The sequence below is a fragment of the Enoplosus armatus genome, chromosome 24, assembly GCF_043641665.1.
Source record: "Enoplosus armatus isolate fEnoArm2 chromosome 24, fEnoArm2.hap1, whole genome shotgun sequence".
Taxonomy (NCBI): Eukaryota; Metazoa; Chordata; class Actinopteri; order Centrarchiformes; family Enoplosidae; genus Enoplosus; species Enoplosus armatus.
Window position 1 is genome coordinate 8,954,115 of NC_092203.1, and position 17,003 is coordinate 8,971,117.

At 45.1% G+C, this 17,003-nt stretch overlaps 1 protein-coding gene across 1 annotated transcript in view; it reads left to right on the forward strand.

Annotated features, from left to right (window-relative positions):
- LOC139306777 (receptor tyrosine-protein kinase erbB-4-like) overlaps window positions 1-16,751 on the forward strand; it is a 208,854-nt gene extending 192,103 nt beyond the window's left edge. Inside the window, exons 21-27 of the mRNA XM_070930730.1 lie at window positions 6,481-6,642; window positions 9,049-9,124; window positions 9,394-9,540; window positions 12,756-12,853; window positions 13,028-13,198; window positions 14,677-14,962; window positions 15,916-16,751. Of these exons, the coding sequence (XP_070786831.1) occupies window positions 6,481-6,642; window positions 9,049-9,124; window positions 9,394-9,540; window positions 12,756-12,853; window positions 13,028-13,198; window positions 14,677-14,962; window positions 15,916-16,751 (1,776 nt within the window). The remainder of the gene's footprint in view (window positions 1-6,480; window positions 6,643-9,048; window positions 9,125-9,393; window positions 9,541-12,755; window positions 12,854-13,027; window positions 13,199-14,676; window positions 14,963-15,915) is intronic.
- Window positions 16,752-17,003: the final 252 nt, after the last annotated feature.

The following is a 17,003-nucleotide window of genomic DNA, read 5'->3' on the forward strand; positions in this document are numbered from 1 at the left end:
GATACCTGTGTTTTCACATGTTAACGTCAACAGAACAGTCGGCCCCTTTTCCGTATCAGAAGTAGCCAGCAGGCAGGTCGGATCAAGAGAAGTCCGACAGCTTCTCGCCACGATAATTATCCTCTGTGATTGAAAATTACAACTTCTCAGTGTCACAGCAAGTAGCCGACAAATTACAGGCATTACGGTGAAGGTTGACTGCGGCGTTGAGTCTATAGCCTGTTGCAACAGTTGATTCAAATAAAGATCAGATGTTCTCACTCTGCTTCTTCTGCTCCCTCCTCTCTGTTTGGCTCACCTGTCGTCCTCCGAGGCTGCTGAGCTGTCGCTGAAACCCGTCATTACAGTCCTCACGGCTGCACACACGCCGATCCCAAACATCACTTGAGCGCTGTTAATTGATGCTTGGATAGCCGGAAAGGACATTTAGCTGCATCGCTGCAAATGTCATCTTTTGTTGCAGCTAATTATTGATTTGATAGCGCAAGAGAAAAGCTTTCAGGAGCAACTTTACATCACCATCTTAACTTTGAAGAGTGGAAATTTATTATTAAAAAAAGTTCCTGTTTCCTCTTTCTAATTCCACTGCAGCAGCCAAAAGAATTATTGACATTTGCTCATGTAAATTTGCCAGCAGCCGGCTTTTATTGCCTGCACAGTGACATTTTGGAAGGATCTTTCTGTCCCACAGGGGAGTTGAGATCATGGCGACAGAGCTTAGATCATTTTACATTTGGCTCCCTCTCTTGAGGTGGAGGTAATTAAGAACGGAAGCAGGAAGACATCAAGCGCTGATAAATTCCAACATTGTTCTTAAAACCCACTCCCACCAAGGGGGAATTTCACCCTCTCTTGCTTCTAAATGCTTTATCTCGCCTTCAAACACGCCGCGCAGCTTCACAGAGACGCACACACACCCATAAACACACTCCGCTCGGCTCAGGTTGATGGATAGGTGGCATTTTTTTCCCGCACCGTGGCTCCACAACGGCTGACTGCGGAGGAAATGGGCCTGCACCCCAACTGCTGCGCCACCGCTGAGCTGCCGTTATGTCACATTCACCGGGATCGTTCATTAACCATCCAAACCATCCGGTGACGCAGTTCGGAGCTTATTGGTTTCCGTGGAGATATTTCAAGACAGTACACTACCTTAGCATATTATCCTAACCTCCTTTCTGTCCTTTTTTGCACATCGCTCCGTGTTGAACCGAGATGTAAAAGTGCTTTAGAAAGAAATGTGACTCTGGATATTGACTGGCTCATCCTCGCTCCTTCTATTTGTCTCTTTCTCACAAACACACAGAGGTTTTTCTTCCCGCATGCTTTGGAGACTGCCAGCTCTGTGGGAATGCCTTCCCTTCTATCTCCCGCGCAGCACACGGCGCATGACAGACGACCACCTGCGCCACCTGAGCAGACCCATTGTGAGCGCCCCTTATCACACTGGTCCCAGTTCTCGGCGTGCGGACAGTCCCATATTGCTCACATTGTTGCTGCCTCTTCACCCATTCGGTGGGGAGGTGGGGCTTGCGGGGGGGTTCGGCAGGAGATGGGGGGGGGGGGCACCACATGCGGCCCTCTTATCGCTCCCACCGGAAACAGGCACCTCACCTTCTAGTTCCTGTAAGAAACTGAGCATCCTGCCTTTTTTCTTGACATGAATTCCCAAATAAACTGTAGCTTGAGGATGCGGTGCAAGCGTTTGTACCCAGGAGTTGTATCATTAAAACTATTTAACCACTGATGGTTCCCACCGCTTCCTCAAAAAACACGTTGCCTGGCAACAAATAGAGAAAAGTCGTGCTAAATGAATGCTGGAACTGTTTCATGTTGGTGTATAGCTCATGTTGGTAATACCGGATCCGCTGAAGACCTGAGTTGAATTTATTACCTGCTGTACTCATCTTGTCCGTCCTCCGCTACGTCCACTTACCTTCCAACTGCTCTCCTTTATACCCAGCATCTTTTATTCCACAGCATCTTTGTCTCCTGCCGAGGTGTACTGCTCCCTGCAGTTCCTCGCTACTCTTCTTTCATGCCTGGTTTCATTCTCTTGTTTTCCTCCATTACCGGACACTCAGATCTTTAGTCTACTTTTCTTCCTGCTGGAGAGGTGCTAATGGGTCGCAGACCAGCCATGACCTGGTCCTGTTGCGTGCTTTAGAAAACTTTTAGCCTCTGTAAACATTTCAGGACTCGGCAGAGATGAAGACCTTCGGTGTTACTTAAGAATTAGATTTTATCCCGCCTGGTGGCCAGCGCTGGGTCACAGGAGAATAAACTATAAAGAGTAACTATTCACGACAAACCACATCCTCTCACACAAGAACAAGAACTCATCAACCTTTTGTCTTGGTAGCACAGAACCACAGAGCAGGGAGGTATAAAATGCACAGATAGCTGTCACATGAAGTAGCGTATTGAGTATTGAGACCAATATCGATAGTGATTTTATAATGAGATATCGGCCCATATTTAAGTATTTTTGATCTTAAATTTGTTATCAAAAAAATCAACTTGTGCTCTCAGGTGGACAAAACTACTGTATATAATGAGATACTCTTTCTAGATTACTAATTACATATTTTTGGCGTTTCTGTTCTGCAATTTCTTTCATATATCTGCAATATATTAAAATTGGCTGATATTGCCTGGTCTAATTTTTGGTCAGGCTCTAATCAGGACACCTCATCATTTATTCAGAAAGAAGCTGTGTCCCATTCATCTTATATATATATGTATTTTTTACATTTAACGTCGAGTACTGACATTTTTACTCTGTTTCAGCAGTGAGAATTAACAGGTAACTTAGCACGAAGCAGTAATTATACTTTGAGCATTGATTTATTAGCCTGCAGCCTACATCGCTTTTCACAATCAAGTAGTCGTTGAACTATGTGGCTGCGTTGATAGTTCAATCAGTTGAAAATGCAGATCTGTTGTCAGTGTACATTGACAAACCAACACTGAGTGGCTGAGCAGCACTCTGACTCTTGCAAAGGTCTTAGCTATTGAAAAGTTCCATGAAGTGCTATGCTTTTGGCCAAAGTTTAATATTTCCAATTACTACAGTAGCACTTCATGCTCTGAGGGCCTAAAACATACCCCTGTGTCATTTGGGATGTGCAGCAGTGCTGGTGGGTCCTTAACCTTAATGCTTAACGTGGCTCACAAAGCTCTCCGTGTGCTGTTTGAGCTGCAAAAGCTGCTGGGAAAATGCTTCACGGGACCTTTCGTATGGGGTTCAAATAAGTGTTGTCTGGAAATGGAGACCTTTCCCTGAACTGGACAAATGTATTCAAACCTGCTGCTGTTGTTGACGGTGACCGTTGATCTGGCTCTGACCTAATGTCAACATGAACATTGAAATTCTGTTCCACAATGAGAAACCTGACGCACCATCCGCAGTCTGACAACATTTACACATAAAGGATTCATTCTAATACGTCTCCTTTTGGAGCTTCAACATATGAATTCACTGGGGCAGTAAATGGAAATCAACAAATTTCAGGCCTTAATATTATATTTTTGCGCCTTTACCTGGAACTGTCAAGCTTTTTGTATTTTATTTTGCTTCAATAACTTGAACAATTGGTACTTTTATAGGTACAAGTTCAGAGTGAATGTAATCAGATGCCCTTGAAATCTGCCACCTTGTTTTTCTTTTCCTTTTTGTGAGGTTGTATGTTACAATCTCATTGTTCGGTCTCACGGTGTCACAGACTTTTAGATGCACTTCTGCTAAGTCCAGAAGAGCTTAGGTCTGTCTCGCTTCAAATTCAGCAAGTGCTTAAGGGCTCTGATATGAACTTTAGGAGCCTTTGTGCGGATTGTTGGTGTCTGCAAACCTGCAGACTTTATCAAATAGATTGGTTATATCAATAAATGATATTACCGTTCTTTTCTTTTTCTTTTTCTTTTTTTGGTTTGGATTTTGCAGAATTTCCTCAAACAAAGTGGACTTCATCTATAATTCATTAGCTGACCAACATGCGTTAGTTTCAATAATACAATGAACCAGGGAAGCTCTCCACGAGGTGACAGGAGATTTTGTTGTTTACCAAACGTGGCAGGTTTAATTACTTCTTCTGTAAGTTCCTGTATGATCTACAGTACATAAACTATGTAATCACAAATTATCCAGTCCCACTTCTGTTTTTAAGGACCTCAGGACTCTAGGGATTGCAACACTTGAGCAGTGTTAAAGCGGCACAATCAGCGGGACCCTCTCGACCTGAAACCGAGGCTGCCCCCACATCCTCCACTGGGACGCTGGTGTTTACCGCCCGGAGAGGCTGAAAATTAATTGGCTCCTTGAGCTGCCGTACATTCCCCCTGTCAGTGCGATGGCCTCCCCTCATTGCCCTGTCACTTTAAGTCGAAGTGTATTAATGGACTGTGTGGGCCATTGATTCCTAATTCCTCTCGACGACGACATCAGGGATAAATATCGCGTGGCACGGTCGTCTTCGGGCTTATTGTAATCAGCATTGTTATTGATTGCCTGCCTGAGCCCCCCAGAAGTAATCTATTTTAAATACACTTTCAGTGAAAGAGGGGGCGTTTTGGGCCTTGTCCCAACACATTGGCTTCATCTTGGCGAGGAAAGAGGCTCAGGAGCTACTTTAGCAACAAGAGCGACACAGGATAAGGAAGCAGGAAGTGTCCCGAACTGGTAGAGAAAAGAGGAGGAGGGTGAAAGACATGCAAACACACTGACAGATAGAAATATTGCGAGGTTCACAAAGTATGCTCGGTGAAATATGTCTCGCTTTGGCGTATAGGTGGTCTCTGGGTGGTCTCTGTCAGCACATATGTGTGTGTGTGAGAGTGTGTGTGTGTGTGTGTGTGTGTGTCTACGCGTCTGTCTCTGCAAGGCCGGTGGATGATGGATGAGGGCTCAGCCAGCGGCGAGCCAGACGTCGACGCTATCGATTTATCCTCACATTTGTCTGGGAGGAGGCGGTGCGGGGCGGCTCGCCACGACCAGCATTTCAACAGAATGTGCCTCGACATGTGCCCCCCCCACCCCCAACACACACACACACACACACACACACACACATATACAGTATTTTTACCGTAAGTATTTCAAATGGGCAATGATTCTTTCGCGCCAGTGGAGGTGTGAGCCTTGGTTGAAATTTCTCATTGTCTGCTGAGTACAATGACTGCCTCCCTCCTCACCAAGGTGTTTTTATTGATCCACCTGCAAAGTGGCATCCACTTGTTTAACATCCAGTCTAATACACTTCAATTGGCCCAGCCTTGCCTGTCTGCCTGCCTGCCTGCCTGCCTGCCTGCCGGGCTCGTCTGGCTGTTTTGTTCAGACGGTGAAGAGTGTGTAAGTGTGTGTTTGTGCTCATGAGGGCATGATGATTGTTGTGCGTACGTCTGTGTATTCATGAAGAAAAGGTGACATGTGTGTTTGTGTGCCTGTGAGCTGCGAGTGTGTTCCTACTTGTAGGATGAGGTAAACCTTCGTGTGTGTGTGTGTGTGTGTGAGCACGCTCGCATGGCTGCAAATAGGTTTTTTGTGCGACTGTCGAGAGTCCCTGCTCCAATCCAGCCCATTGAGCAACAAATTAAGGCTGCAAAGCAAAGTTGCCATTCTCTCCGCTCAAGGCTTTGTTGTTTTTCCCCGTTACTTGCTTTGCTCATTGGGTGTTCATAATCAACGTTAACAAATTGGAAGGACATCCATTGTTCTCCCTGCCTAGTCGTCTTGAAAATGGCCCCAATTACTGAGGACATGGAGGCGACATGTCAGAGACACAATCTCAGTTATGACTGAACAAGATTACCCTTGAGTTGGACACCTTACATAAGTAGATATTGATGTTGCAGTATCTGCTTTATCTTCCTGTTGTACCTGCTTCTTGGTCCAGCTTTCAGCGCGAGAGGAAGCATATACAGTATATTCAACAATATTACAATAATATCTAATGTTAGCGACTGCTACATTTCAAATAATGACACATTCAAAGGCCATGCGTTTGCAAAAATGTGAGGATTTCTAATAAGGCATTGTCTGTAGTGTTCACACTGGAGTCTGAATGCATGTTGACGTGATGTCAGATAACTGCATCTCAGAAACCTTGGATATGAGAAATGTTTTGTACTTGTTTTGCTGTATTTTTCACTCGTCAAAAGTCTGAAGGTCTGACTTTCTGACATCTCCGAATATAAAAACGACCCAGAATTCCCTCTCGCTCTCTCTGTCTCTCTCTCTCTCGCTCTCTCTGTCTCTCTCTCCTGGAGTCATATATATGAGGTATGATAACGATGAAAGATTGAATCTAAATGTCTGTGTGGGTGTGCGGTTAATGATGATGACAGTTGTGACAATAATTTCATGTTAGTGCTGACATTTACCGCATCGACAATCTCAGACTGCTCCGATCCTGGAATATAAAATAATAAACGGCTCCATGAGAGGGTTCGTAGTCATATCTTGTCTTTTCCCCTCTCTCTCAGGGAATGATGTACCTGGAGGAGAGGAGGCTGGTCCACCGGGACCTGGCAGCCCGCAACGTGCTGGTGAAGTCTCCCAATCACATCAAGATCACCGACTTCGGCCTGGCGCGGCTGCTGGACGCCGATGAGAAGGAGTACAACGCAGACGGGGGCAAGGTTGGTGTAAGTGGAGGCGTGAGCATGTTTTCGTATGTGAACAGTAACACACCTGACAGCTTACATAGAAACGGGCTGACATGAGTAGTAAATACTGCAACCAAAAAGTAATAAAACAAAAGGTCACTGCTGGTAACGAGGGAAGTTCGTGAGGCTCCAGGGCCAAAAGCATTTGTGTGACTCTCTGAATGTGTGTGTGCAGCTGTGTAGCACTGTAAAGTGGGATAGTAGTATATATATATTTATGTAATCTACTGATTATTATATTTTTTGATAATATGTTAAGTGTTAAAGACTGTATTTCGCTTGTCAAATTACCAGAGCCCAACACAATATGCTAAAAGTGCTTACTCTGTCAAAAGAACCCAAAGTATTGAATAGTATTTGGTATTTATACTTAAATGACTCAAGTGAGTAATTGAATATCCAACTGCTCAAATAATAATTTCAGCACCAGAATAAAACTGATCAGCTAAAGATGCAAAGGTGAACCTGATTCTGAGGATGTGACAAGTCACACCTTTAAATCCTAAATCTTGAGTTAAAAATGAAATGTTATGTTAGTGTCGGTGTAGTATTGTGTCCACACTAAGCCAGCTGACTTTGAGGGATCTTTTTCTGTCTGAGCATTTCTCACCTTGACCTCACACCTGCTCAGACGCTGTCTATCAGCAGCAGTGAAGTTAAGAGGACAGTTAAGATTAAGTTAAGTTAAGTTAAGCCATTCACACAGCATAGCTGCTGTCATTAACCTGCATTTGTGTTTATGTTGTCAGGCGACTTCGCGAACATGAAATAATGATTTGACAGACGTCTCAGTTGTGCTGGAATTACTTTCCGCCTGAGATCAACTCTCAGTTTTCTGCTGGCTCACTGGTCTGACAACAGAAACTGAAGAATATGTAAATGAGAACAACTAAATCACAAGTGCAGCTGTATTCAGACACAGTGGAGGTGATGATGGAGCGCATCAGACTAACCGGGCTGTGTTGGCTCCACTTTAGGAGATGCTGGCTGTGATGCTGTGATTGTTGTTTAAACAGGAGGGAAAAGAAGAAGAGCCTTGTTCCTATTTCATATCAGGCATTTCAATGTGATTTGTGGTGGATTTTCTTTTTACAAAAAACATCCTGAAAAACACATTTTCACATGTAAATGACATTTTCAAATTTAGCCAGCTTCGTGAGGACGAAGTCTCTGTCTGAAATTGTGTTTTGTGACACACAAACAAAAACATGAAGGTTTTTTGTGACATCTTTTCCAATTTCAGAGAGACTCCTCTGGTCAGACAAAGTCTGGTGAACTTTGATTCAGTAAAATACAATTTAGAAGCACTTCATCCAAACAAATAATGCAGCCACAGTTCCAATCAGTTTGTTTTGTTTGGGGACCCAGACTACATTAATCAGAAGCCCCTTCTCTTTTCCTCTCTGGAGACTTACTATGCAAATTGTCCTGATCAACTCCCTTTATTAAATTGGGTTGTTCACTTGTTCAGCTGGAGGCCTGAAGGTAGCCGCTGCATCTTGAGTTGGAGTTTGAGCTGTTATCTGTGGGCAAATAATAAAAGTATTTTCCTAAAGCAGACCAGGTGGGTTCGAAGCGACCGCCTGAGTGACTGACTCCATGTTGGTATTCACTGAGGCCTTGATAAATGAGAGCTGTTGTCAGCAGATCTACATACGTGCCATAAAAATAGATGCGCCATGAGAGATAAATCAACAAGAGATGAAAGTGGAGGCGCCGTATCACATTTCCAACCTGAAACATTTCATTTCCCTTCTTCCTGTTCATTTCCCCGAAGAGCAGGCGTGTGTGTCGCTCTCCCTCACGAGGGGAGGGGCTGTATTTGAAATGACCTGTGCGTGTACATGTGTGTGCATATGTGCGTTCACATGCAAAAGGCCATATAATTGCCTTGTTCAGTGGGCTTTACAGCTGAAAACCCCCCTCTACAGTCAATATGGAAATCATATGGCAGTTAGGTTATGGCCACGTGTGTCCTTGTCCTTGTCAGGAATGTCAAAGGGCCTGTTGTTATTACTATTTCACTCACTGCCTGATCTAAACGGACGCACTACTGAGATAATGTGAGACAAATGGCCGATACGATCTCATTTACTATCTCAAAAAGCACGCTCACTATTGATGATCCCCGGGTGAGACTGAAGCTAATCAATTACAGTACTTGAGTAATATTGAGCAAAGCAAAATTATGGTTGAAAGCGCTTGTCGATTTCCCAATATCTCACAAACGCTTGATTAAAAGATGGGGCAGCTGTTGAGCAAAATAGCATAATGGAAAATTGTGTGCAATTCAGGTGTAAATAAATACGATAAATGTGAAGATTATAATTCAGATTTGTGTCTCATGAAGCCCCTGCCTTTGTGTTTCTACCCCTCTCTCCTCAGATGCCCATTAAATGGATGGCTCTGGAATGCATCCACTACAGGAAGTTCACCCATCAGAGTGACGTGTGGAGTTATGGTGGGTGCTGAATGTATTGTCGTTCATCCGCATGTGTAGACGTCACTGTTTCATGTGCTCATACTTGTGGGAGGAAAGAAGTCAATGACCTGAAATCCTGTTTCCTTTATTTGCATTTCCGCCCCCTTATCTGTCTGCTTATCTTGTTCTGTGTTGTTCTCTTTGTCTCACCTTCCCATCTCCCCCTATCTGTCTTGTTCTCCCTTTCTTCTCTCTTTCCCTCCATGCCCTGCCTTCCTAACGCCCCCGCCCTCCCCCACGTCCTGCAGGAGTGACCATTTGGGAGCTGATGACATTCGGAGGCAAACCGTACGACGGCATCCCCACGCGAGAAATCCCAGACATTCTGGAGAAAGGGGAGCGTCTGCCGCAGCCGCCCATTTGCACCATCGATGTCTACATGGTCATGGTCAAATGTGAGAAAACGCACACAAACACACTTAGAAATGCTCAGGAAATCCCACATGCATACACTCACAAACAAGCATGCGCATGCACAAGTGTGAGAAAGACCGAACGCTGATGACTCTACTGAAAGCACTGTGAAGTAAAACGTAAAGACAGCACATATAGTACTTCCATAACATTGCAGTCATTGCTGCCACTGGTGGCTAGGTGTAGCATGTTAAATTATAAGCATAATAGCTGTTGTAAGATGAGTTTTGTCAAATACACAAAATGATTATATTAATAACTAATACAAAAACTATTCCTTTAACTGAGAAACAAGTTTTTAGATGAAATGACCAGATGTGAATGTTCACTATCGTCTAATCCAGTGAATTAGATATCTGAAAAAAATCTAACCACTTCCTATCACATTGATATAAACGTCCTCTAAATAATTAGTATATAAAAACGAGTCATCAGTGAAATAGAAAAAGCATGTCTCCAGCTATATATCGCACATTTCTAATCATAACTGTTGCCTCAGCCACAGGTGGCCGCATTAAAGACAATGTTACAGATCAGCACTCCAACACAGAGTGCTGTGGAGCGCATAATCTTATTTCTTTATTTCTAAATCATGTTTATACACTGCTGCAACTGCCGCAGATGAGTTGTAGTTTAATAAAGGGGTTCGTATTTCTAATATCCATCTGCTAAGGTGTTATTTGAGCTCTGGGGCTTCGATTCAAGGCTGGAGGAGAAGTTGATATGTAAAGAGCAGAGATGAAAAGTTAGAGCAAAAGAGATGTTGTGATGAAACTGATGAGATGCTGGTTTATGGTCTGCAACATGCAGGCCCCGTCCTCACTAGGGACTCTGCCCACATCTTTGTTCGTGTCATCCTCCATCTGGACTACCATGCCTCCCTCCCGGCCGACCTACCCCCAACTCTCGCTCCAGCCCGTGCGACTCGTCCAAAAAAACGCCTTCTTCCTCATCCCCCCCAAATTCTCCCATGTCTCTCCCATCTTGCACTCCTTCCCCTGGCTGGATTCAGAGCCCTGGTGTACATGGATCCACCGTGCCATATTTCCAGGAAACGGTCCAAACCTACGCGCCAATCCGAGCCATGAGATCTGCCAGCCATCGGCTGCTTGGCTATCCTTTTCCTCGCTCCAGTCTGGTCGTCGCTACCCTGCCTGAACCCAACTGTGGTGACTTTTCTGTCACTCCCCTGAAAATCTCATAACCTCACATCAACTTTTCCCCACTGACTTTTTTTCCCTGCCAGTTCTTTTTATTATCTACTCTTTTTTCGTCACGCAAATATTGTATCTTCACGATGAATATACTTTTTTATTATTGGCTGCTTGTAGCTCTATGAATTTAAACTTATTCTACTGTCGCGCTGCTGATTCGCTCTGGATGAGGACAACAGCAGAGTGCTTGAAATGCCAAATGTGTTGAAAGAGAATGATGTGATTCAGCTTGGAGCTCGATATCAAAACATATTCCCTTGACAAAAATGTTAACCCAACCAAAATGTCACATTATTTAATTGTTTTTTTTCCAAATGAAAAAACTGCTGCCAATGGCTTTTGACAGCACAGACGCAAACCATGAAAGCCCTGCAGCCATTCAGCCTCATAACAATGCCAGCTGATTTCTCTCTTTCCCCCCCGGAGGAGGAGAATAAATGTTACATGCTACGTAAAAAGTGTCTGGACAATAATGTTATAAATGCTGAGGTCAAAGGGATTCCCTTAACTTAACAAGCATGTGAGGTCCCCATGTATTCTGATTTATTGGTCATCTTTAGGGCAGATATCTGATATATATCATGTGTTGCATCTCCCCATAGCTATCCGTTGTATATGCTGCAACGCTGAGCTGCTTATCCTCTCTACGAGTTTAAAATCTTCTTAATATTCCTCATTTTTGCTCCCACTTCAGCACCCTGAAAAAGGCCACCACAGGCACACCACAAGCACACAAAAATCAAGTGACGTCAAGTGATCAGAAATAGCCAAAAGAGGTCAAGTACTTAGTCAAACTAGCAGGGGGGTCGCACCACCCCGTTGAAAGCCAGAAGGAAGCTCGGCAATTGGCCACATTAATTGTAATTACAAGTTGACTGAGAGCCGTTGTTTGTGATTTGGTGTGCCGTCACACTGTGTGCCTCGCCGCCTCAGCGCCACCCCAATAAAGATGAAATAGAGTTTGATTGCTGGAGTAATTGCACCTCATTTAGGTAATGTGCCTGCGTGGGGCGCTAGAAGCAGAAATTAGATGAACTGAGCGAAGACGGGCAGGCGAAATGACAACAGAAGAGGGTCAGGGTTTATTTAAGGAGAGCTAGCTTTGCATCTGAAATCAAGACATACGTCAGACCACATATGATTTGATAACAACTGCTTTAATGTAGTGAGGATATGCAGGACTGCTAGAGGCACCCAGACCCCACTTTACCCATCACTGTTGGAGAATATGTAATAGGGATGCAGACAATCAGCGGCTCAGTTTGCTTACTGTCTAATCTGAGCTGAGACACCACCTGGCCTTTAACTTCACCTGCAGGGGTTTGCTGTGTTTACTGCAGCCGTGGCCCCAGGAAGAGTAAAGCAGGCTGGAGAACAAAATGAAAAACACTTTCCTCTGCCGTAATAACTACCTCTGAGTTACCCTTGAACAAGGCACTTAACCCTAAACTTTATTAAAGTAAATATCATGTTTGCTCATTCCATGTTCTCTGGATAAATGAAGGCTAAATTTAAAAAGATTCAAATTAATGCAGTTTTACTGAGTGTGTTCTTTTTTTTAAGGATAATACTTTAACAAAGAGTTGCATTTTCCTAATTTTCTAAAGATAAATATAGAATCTCTTCACCATCCCAATTGTGTACTACAATATGCCAAATATTGTTTTGGTTTGAAAGGAAATGTCAATAAATTGCTGTTAAAATCATGCATCCAGTACTCAGAAGGAAGCCAGTGAAACTGCAAATGCAACAGAAGGTCAACAGTAGTCTGTCAACGAAAATGACAATAAACCTGCAAAGAAACTTGCTAAAGGTTAAGAAACTACAAGATTAGACAGTTGTGGACAATCAATAAGTTGCATTGTCTTTGAGTGTTGTGGGAAACACACACATGCATGGCTGTAAACAAATCCTTAATGCATTCACTACTTTAACTCCCCGACATCCCTCTCCTGCTCCATCTTTCTCTTTATCTCCTCCAGGCTGGATGATTGACGCAGACAGCAGGCCGAAGTTCAAGGAGCTGGCTGCTGAGTTCTGCAGAATGGCCCGTGACCCCCAGCGCTACCTGGTCATCCAGGTGTGTTTGCCTCAATAGGCTCACTGTCGGCCGAGCACTCGATAATGAGGTTTTTCTGTGCAACCATCCACTTAACCTCTGAGACATTTTGTGGGTCATTTTTGAGTATAACTTCAAATGTCTGGCAATGATAGCATCTGTTAAAATGAAATGAGTCACTTGTGTCCTGTTTAGGGAGACGACCGCATGAAGCTCCCCAGCCCCAATGACAGCAAGTTCTTCCAGAGCCTTCTGGACGAAGAGGACCTGGATGACCTGATGGATGCTGAGGAGTATCTGGTGCCTCGAGGTTTCAACATGGCTCCTCCGTCATACACAACCAGGCCTCGCGTTGACTCCAACAGAGTAAGGACGCTGCTTCGGCACACAAAAACATTTATATATAATTCAGTATTTTAATATAATCACACATCGTATCTATTTGTAAAAACCCTTTCAAGTCTACTGATTTGACTTTAACCTCAAAACATAATTCTCTTTCTTCTCTCTGGTCAAAAACAGCCCAACTCACTGCCCTCTATAAGTGCTCAAGGTGGTTAAGAACTTCCAATACACGGATGATTTTTCTGCTAATGGCTCACCTCCATCATTTCCATCCCAGCGTGTGAGGCTTAAACCTGGGCTCTTTATGCGCTAGCTCCCCAGGCCCCAGGTTTCATTACTCAGAGCTCCATAAGCAAATAACAGACGCTCTCTTAAAATGCCGGAGCCGTTTACTAATAGACAATGAGTGCAGGCTCGGCTGTTTGCTCTGCAGCATGCACCACGTGCCGCTGGCCCACAGCTCTGCGTCTTATGCACCTTTACCCCCGTGACCTACCCATTTGCCGCCGGCTTTTTGTTCCCTGATGAACACACACGTAACCCAAAAAACACACACAGTAATCCATCCAGGGTCCTGAGTGTACAAGGTCAACACCCCTACCATGAATTGAAACTCTTTTGATTATGCAGTCAGAAGCCCCTGCATGCCCCAGACAGGGAAAGGAATTCATCGTTAAAATCCATCGGCTGGCTGACTTTGACCACAAGAAGTCGGTTATTCAGGTTGCGCCACCGCAGACGCAGTCCGATGCAGACGGTTATCTAATCTGGGCTGATTTGCTCTCACGCTCACACTTGAAAAGAGGAGCGGATAATAACTGGCTTTGAAGAAGGGATGAACAGAGAAGTTTGGAGGAGGGGGGAGATGATTGCAATGGAGGGAAGACGGTGGGAGTAGGTGGACAGATACAACCCTAGGACGTTTCCTTTTACTTCTATTGTGTTTTGTAGCTCTGCTTCCTATAATTGCTGCTGTAGCGCTAGCAGTTGGCAAGAGCGCAGAGGAGTAGGCCTGGGTTAAATAGCCAACGGCAAGCCAACGCAGCTCCACAAGAAGCCCCTTGCTTCACATGTCATATTTTGTATTTTCTTGTGGGGTTTTTTGTTCTTTTTTAGGTTGAGGTGTTTGAATTGTAGCTTGCCTGGCTGCCCCTCACAGTCCCTTAAGGCTGATGACTACACCGGCAGAACTTTGTTGGAGAATTTTACCTTCAGTAGGCAGCTGCATGAGTTAAAAGTCTTACTTCCTTTTGCCGCAGGTGGATTACAACTGCCTTAAACGGACTCCAATTGTATTATTTTTGGCATTCACACCATGTGTCTTTGTCGTGGTTCAATTGAACTATAGACGTCTTTAGTTCGGTTTGTTTAACAATGTTCCAGCTCTTTTATCACCACATAGAAAACATCAAAGTATCCTGAGTGGTTCAGACCAAAGAAAGCCAAAACCAGTAACATCAAAAATCATTTTTCTACCCTCAACTCACTTTTTGCCTCAGAACCAGTTTGGCTATCGAGATGGTGGTCCAAACGCTGCAGAGGGCTCTGTGGCAGGTGCCCAAGCCTGCGTGAACCAGGAAGCCACAGGCGGACCGGTTCCGGCCCTGGAGGACCAACGCTGTAATGGGAGCCTGCATAAGAAGAGCCTGAGCCAGGCTGGGGGAGAGGACATTGGGGGCCAGAGGTACAGCGCTGACCCTACCATCTTCCTGGGGGAGAGGGCGTCCAGAGGGGACACTGATGAGGATGGATACATGACACCCATGAAGGACAAGTGCTCCTCAGGTACTCTAACACAAAACTCAGTAAAGTACCGTGACATAAATGTTGTAGCCACTGGAATCACTTAGTTGTGGCCCTGAAAGTCAAGTCAGGTTAATTTTCCAGAGCACTTGTAACAAACACATCTGTTGGGAATAGTCCAGTTTGAAATTCTGCAGCCCTGCAAGGCAAAGGTGGTTCATTTTAGGAGTTGTAATCCACAGCATGGTGTAGATAATGCTGAACTTTAAAATGACCTTACCTCATTATATTCATTTCATAAAAATATCTACACAGTTTCATGTAAAACAAGAGCATCTTGAATTCTAGCCTAGTGCAACTTTTCTATGTTCTGTCATCTCGTTGCTCATTCACAGAGTAAATACAATCTTTTGTAGTGTATTCTGCCAGTCATTTTGCTTGTTGATTTCATTTCATTCCATTGATTAAAATTCGTACAGAGTTTCCGTCAACGGTGTATGTCAGCTACTACAGAGTCATGTTTTGCCTTTGATCATAATTCGGTCCATCAGCCCTGCTCTTGCACTACCGTCTTTGATTTTTGAGCAGCTCAAAATATAACAAAGCCTGCAGCAAAATGCATCTGATGCAATGTCAAGGAGCGGAAGAGTGGGCAAAATCAATAGGTTTCGCACCCCACTATTATAGCGCTTGGAAGCAGTGAAGAGGGGTCATTTGCTGGCACTTTCACCCCCGGCAGATGGAGTTTCCAGTGCCAAAGAACTGCTGGCAAGTTGCCCGTCTGGTCCTGAGTGGCTGCCATTATCGCCATTATCATCTCCATCTCCATCTTCTCTCCTCATTAGCGAGTCTTTCAATTTCCATTTCTTTTGTTTTCTCTTCTCTTGATTTCATTTCTGTGGATCTTTTGTTTGTCTGTCTCAATCTCTCATAAACTCCTTTTCTCTTGTTCTCCACCTTCCTACCCTCTCTGCCTTTTCTGACCTGTGCTGCAGAATACCTGAATCCCATCGAGGAAAACCCGTTTGTCTCACGACGTAAAAACGGCGAGATCCACGCCTTGGATAACCCGGGCTACCACAGCACACCCAACAGCCAGCCCAAAGGAGAGGATGAGTACATCAACGAGCCCCTCTACCTCAACACCTTCCACAGCCCTGCTGAGCTGGGCCTGGAAGCCCTGAGGAGAAATGGTCTTCCCCTACCCACCCAGCCTCCTTCCATTTCAGCCACAACTTCAGGCTCCCACCTCCCGCTTACCATCCAGACCAGCCTGCCCCACTACCCCCTCCCCACGGCCCAGCCCTCTCCATCTGGCATGCCTTGCCACCATGGCCCACCGACCCACATCCTCCACGCCCACCTAACTGTCAAACCTGCAGGACAACCTGGCAATCCAGGTGGCGGCTCTACCAGTCTGAGCCAAACAGGAACTACTGCCCAAGCCCAGGTGTGCCAGTCAGGAGCCCTGTCCACTTCGGCCACCATCGGGCACGGCAGCCTGCCAGCCTACCAGAGCCACGCCACCTTGCACCCCGCCAGCTTGCTGAGGCACGGAGGACTGACATCAGGTAAAGCCAGTGGGAAGAAGCTGAAGGTGACCTTTGACAATCCAGAATACTGGCAGCACAGCTTGCCTCCCAAATCGTCTAACCAGGCGGCGCCTGATGGCGCCCAGGGAGGTTCCACCAACGCCAAGCTCTTCTATAAGCAGAACGGACACATACGGCCGGCAGTAGCTGAAAACCCTGAATACATGTCTGAGTTTTCCCTGAAATCTGGCACCGTCTTGCCGCCTCCACCCTACCGGCAGAGGAACACTGTGGTCTAGATTGTTCCACTTGACATACGTTCCTCAATGTGACTCTAGCCTCCAGCAACCCAGACATCCTCCCCGGTTCCACTGTTCCACACAGAGGGGAGCGGCCACAACCAGAGCCGGCCCCCAACTCTTTCCAAATAACGTGCCATCTGCTGTAGACTGTAGCGACATCAGAAGGAGGTGGACCGAACCGAACCAAGCAGACCCAACTCAGACTCTCACACCTTCACTATATCCAATCCAGTCCATTTCTGTTCTGTA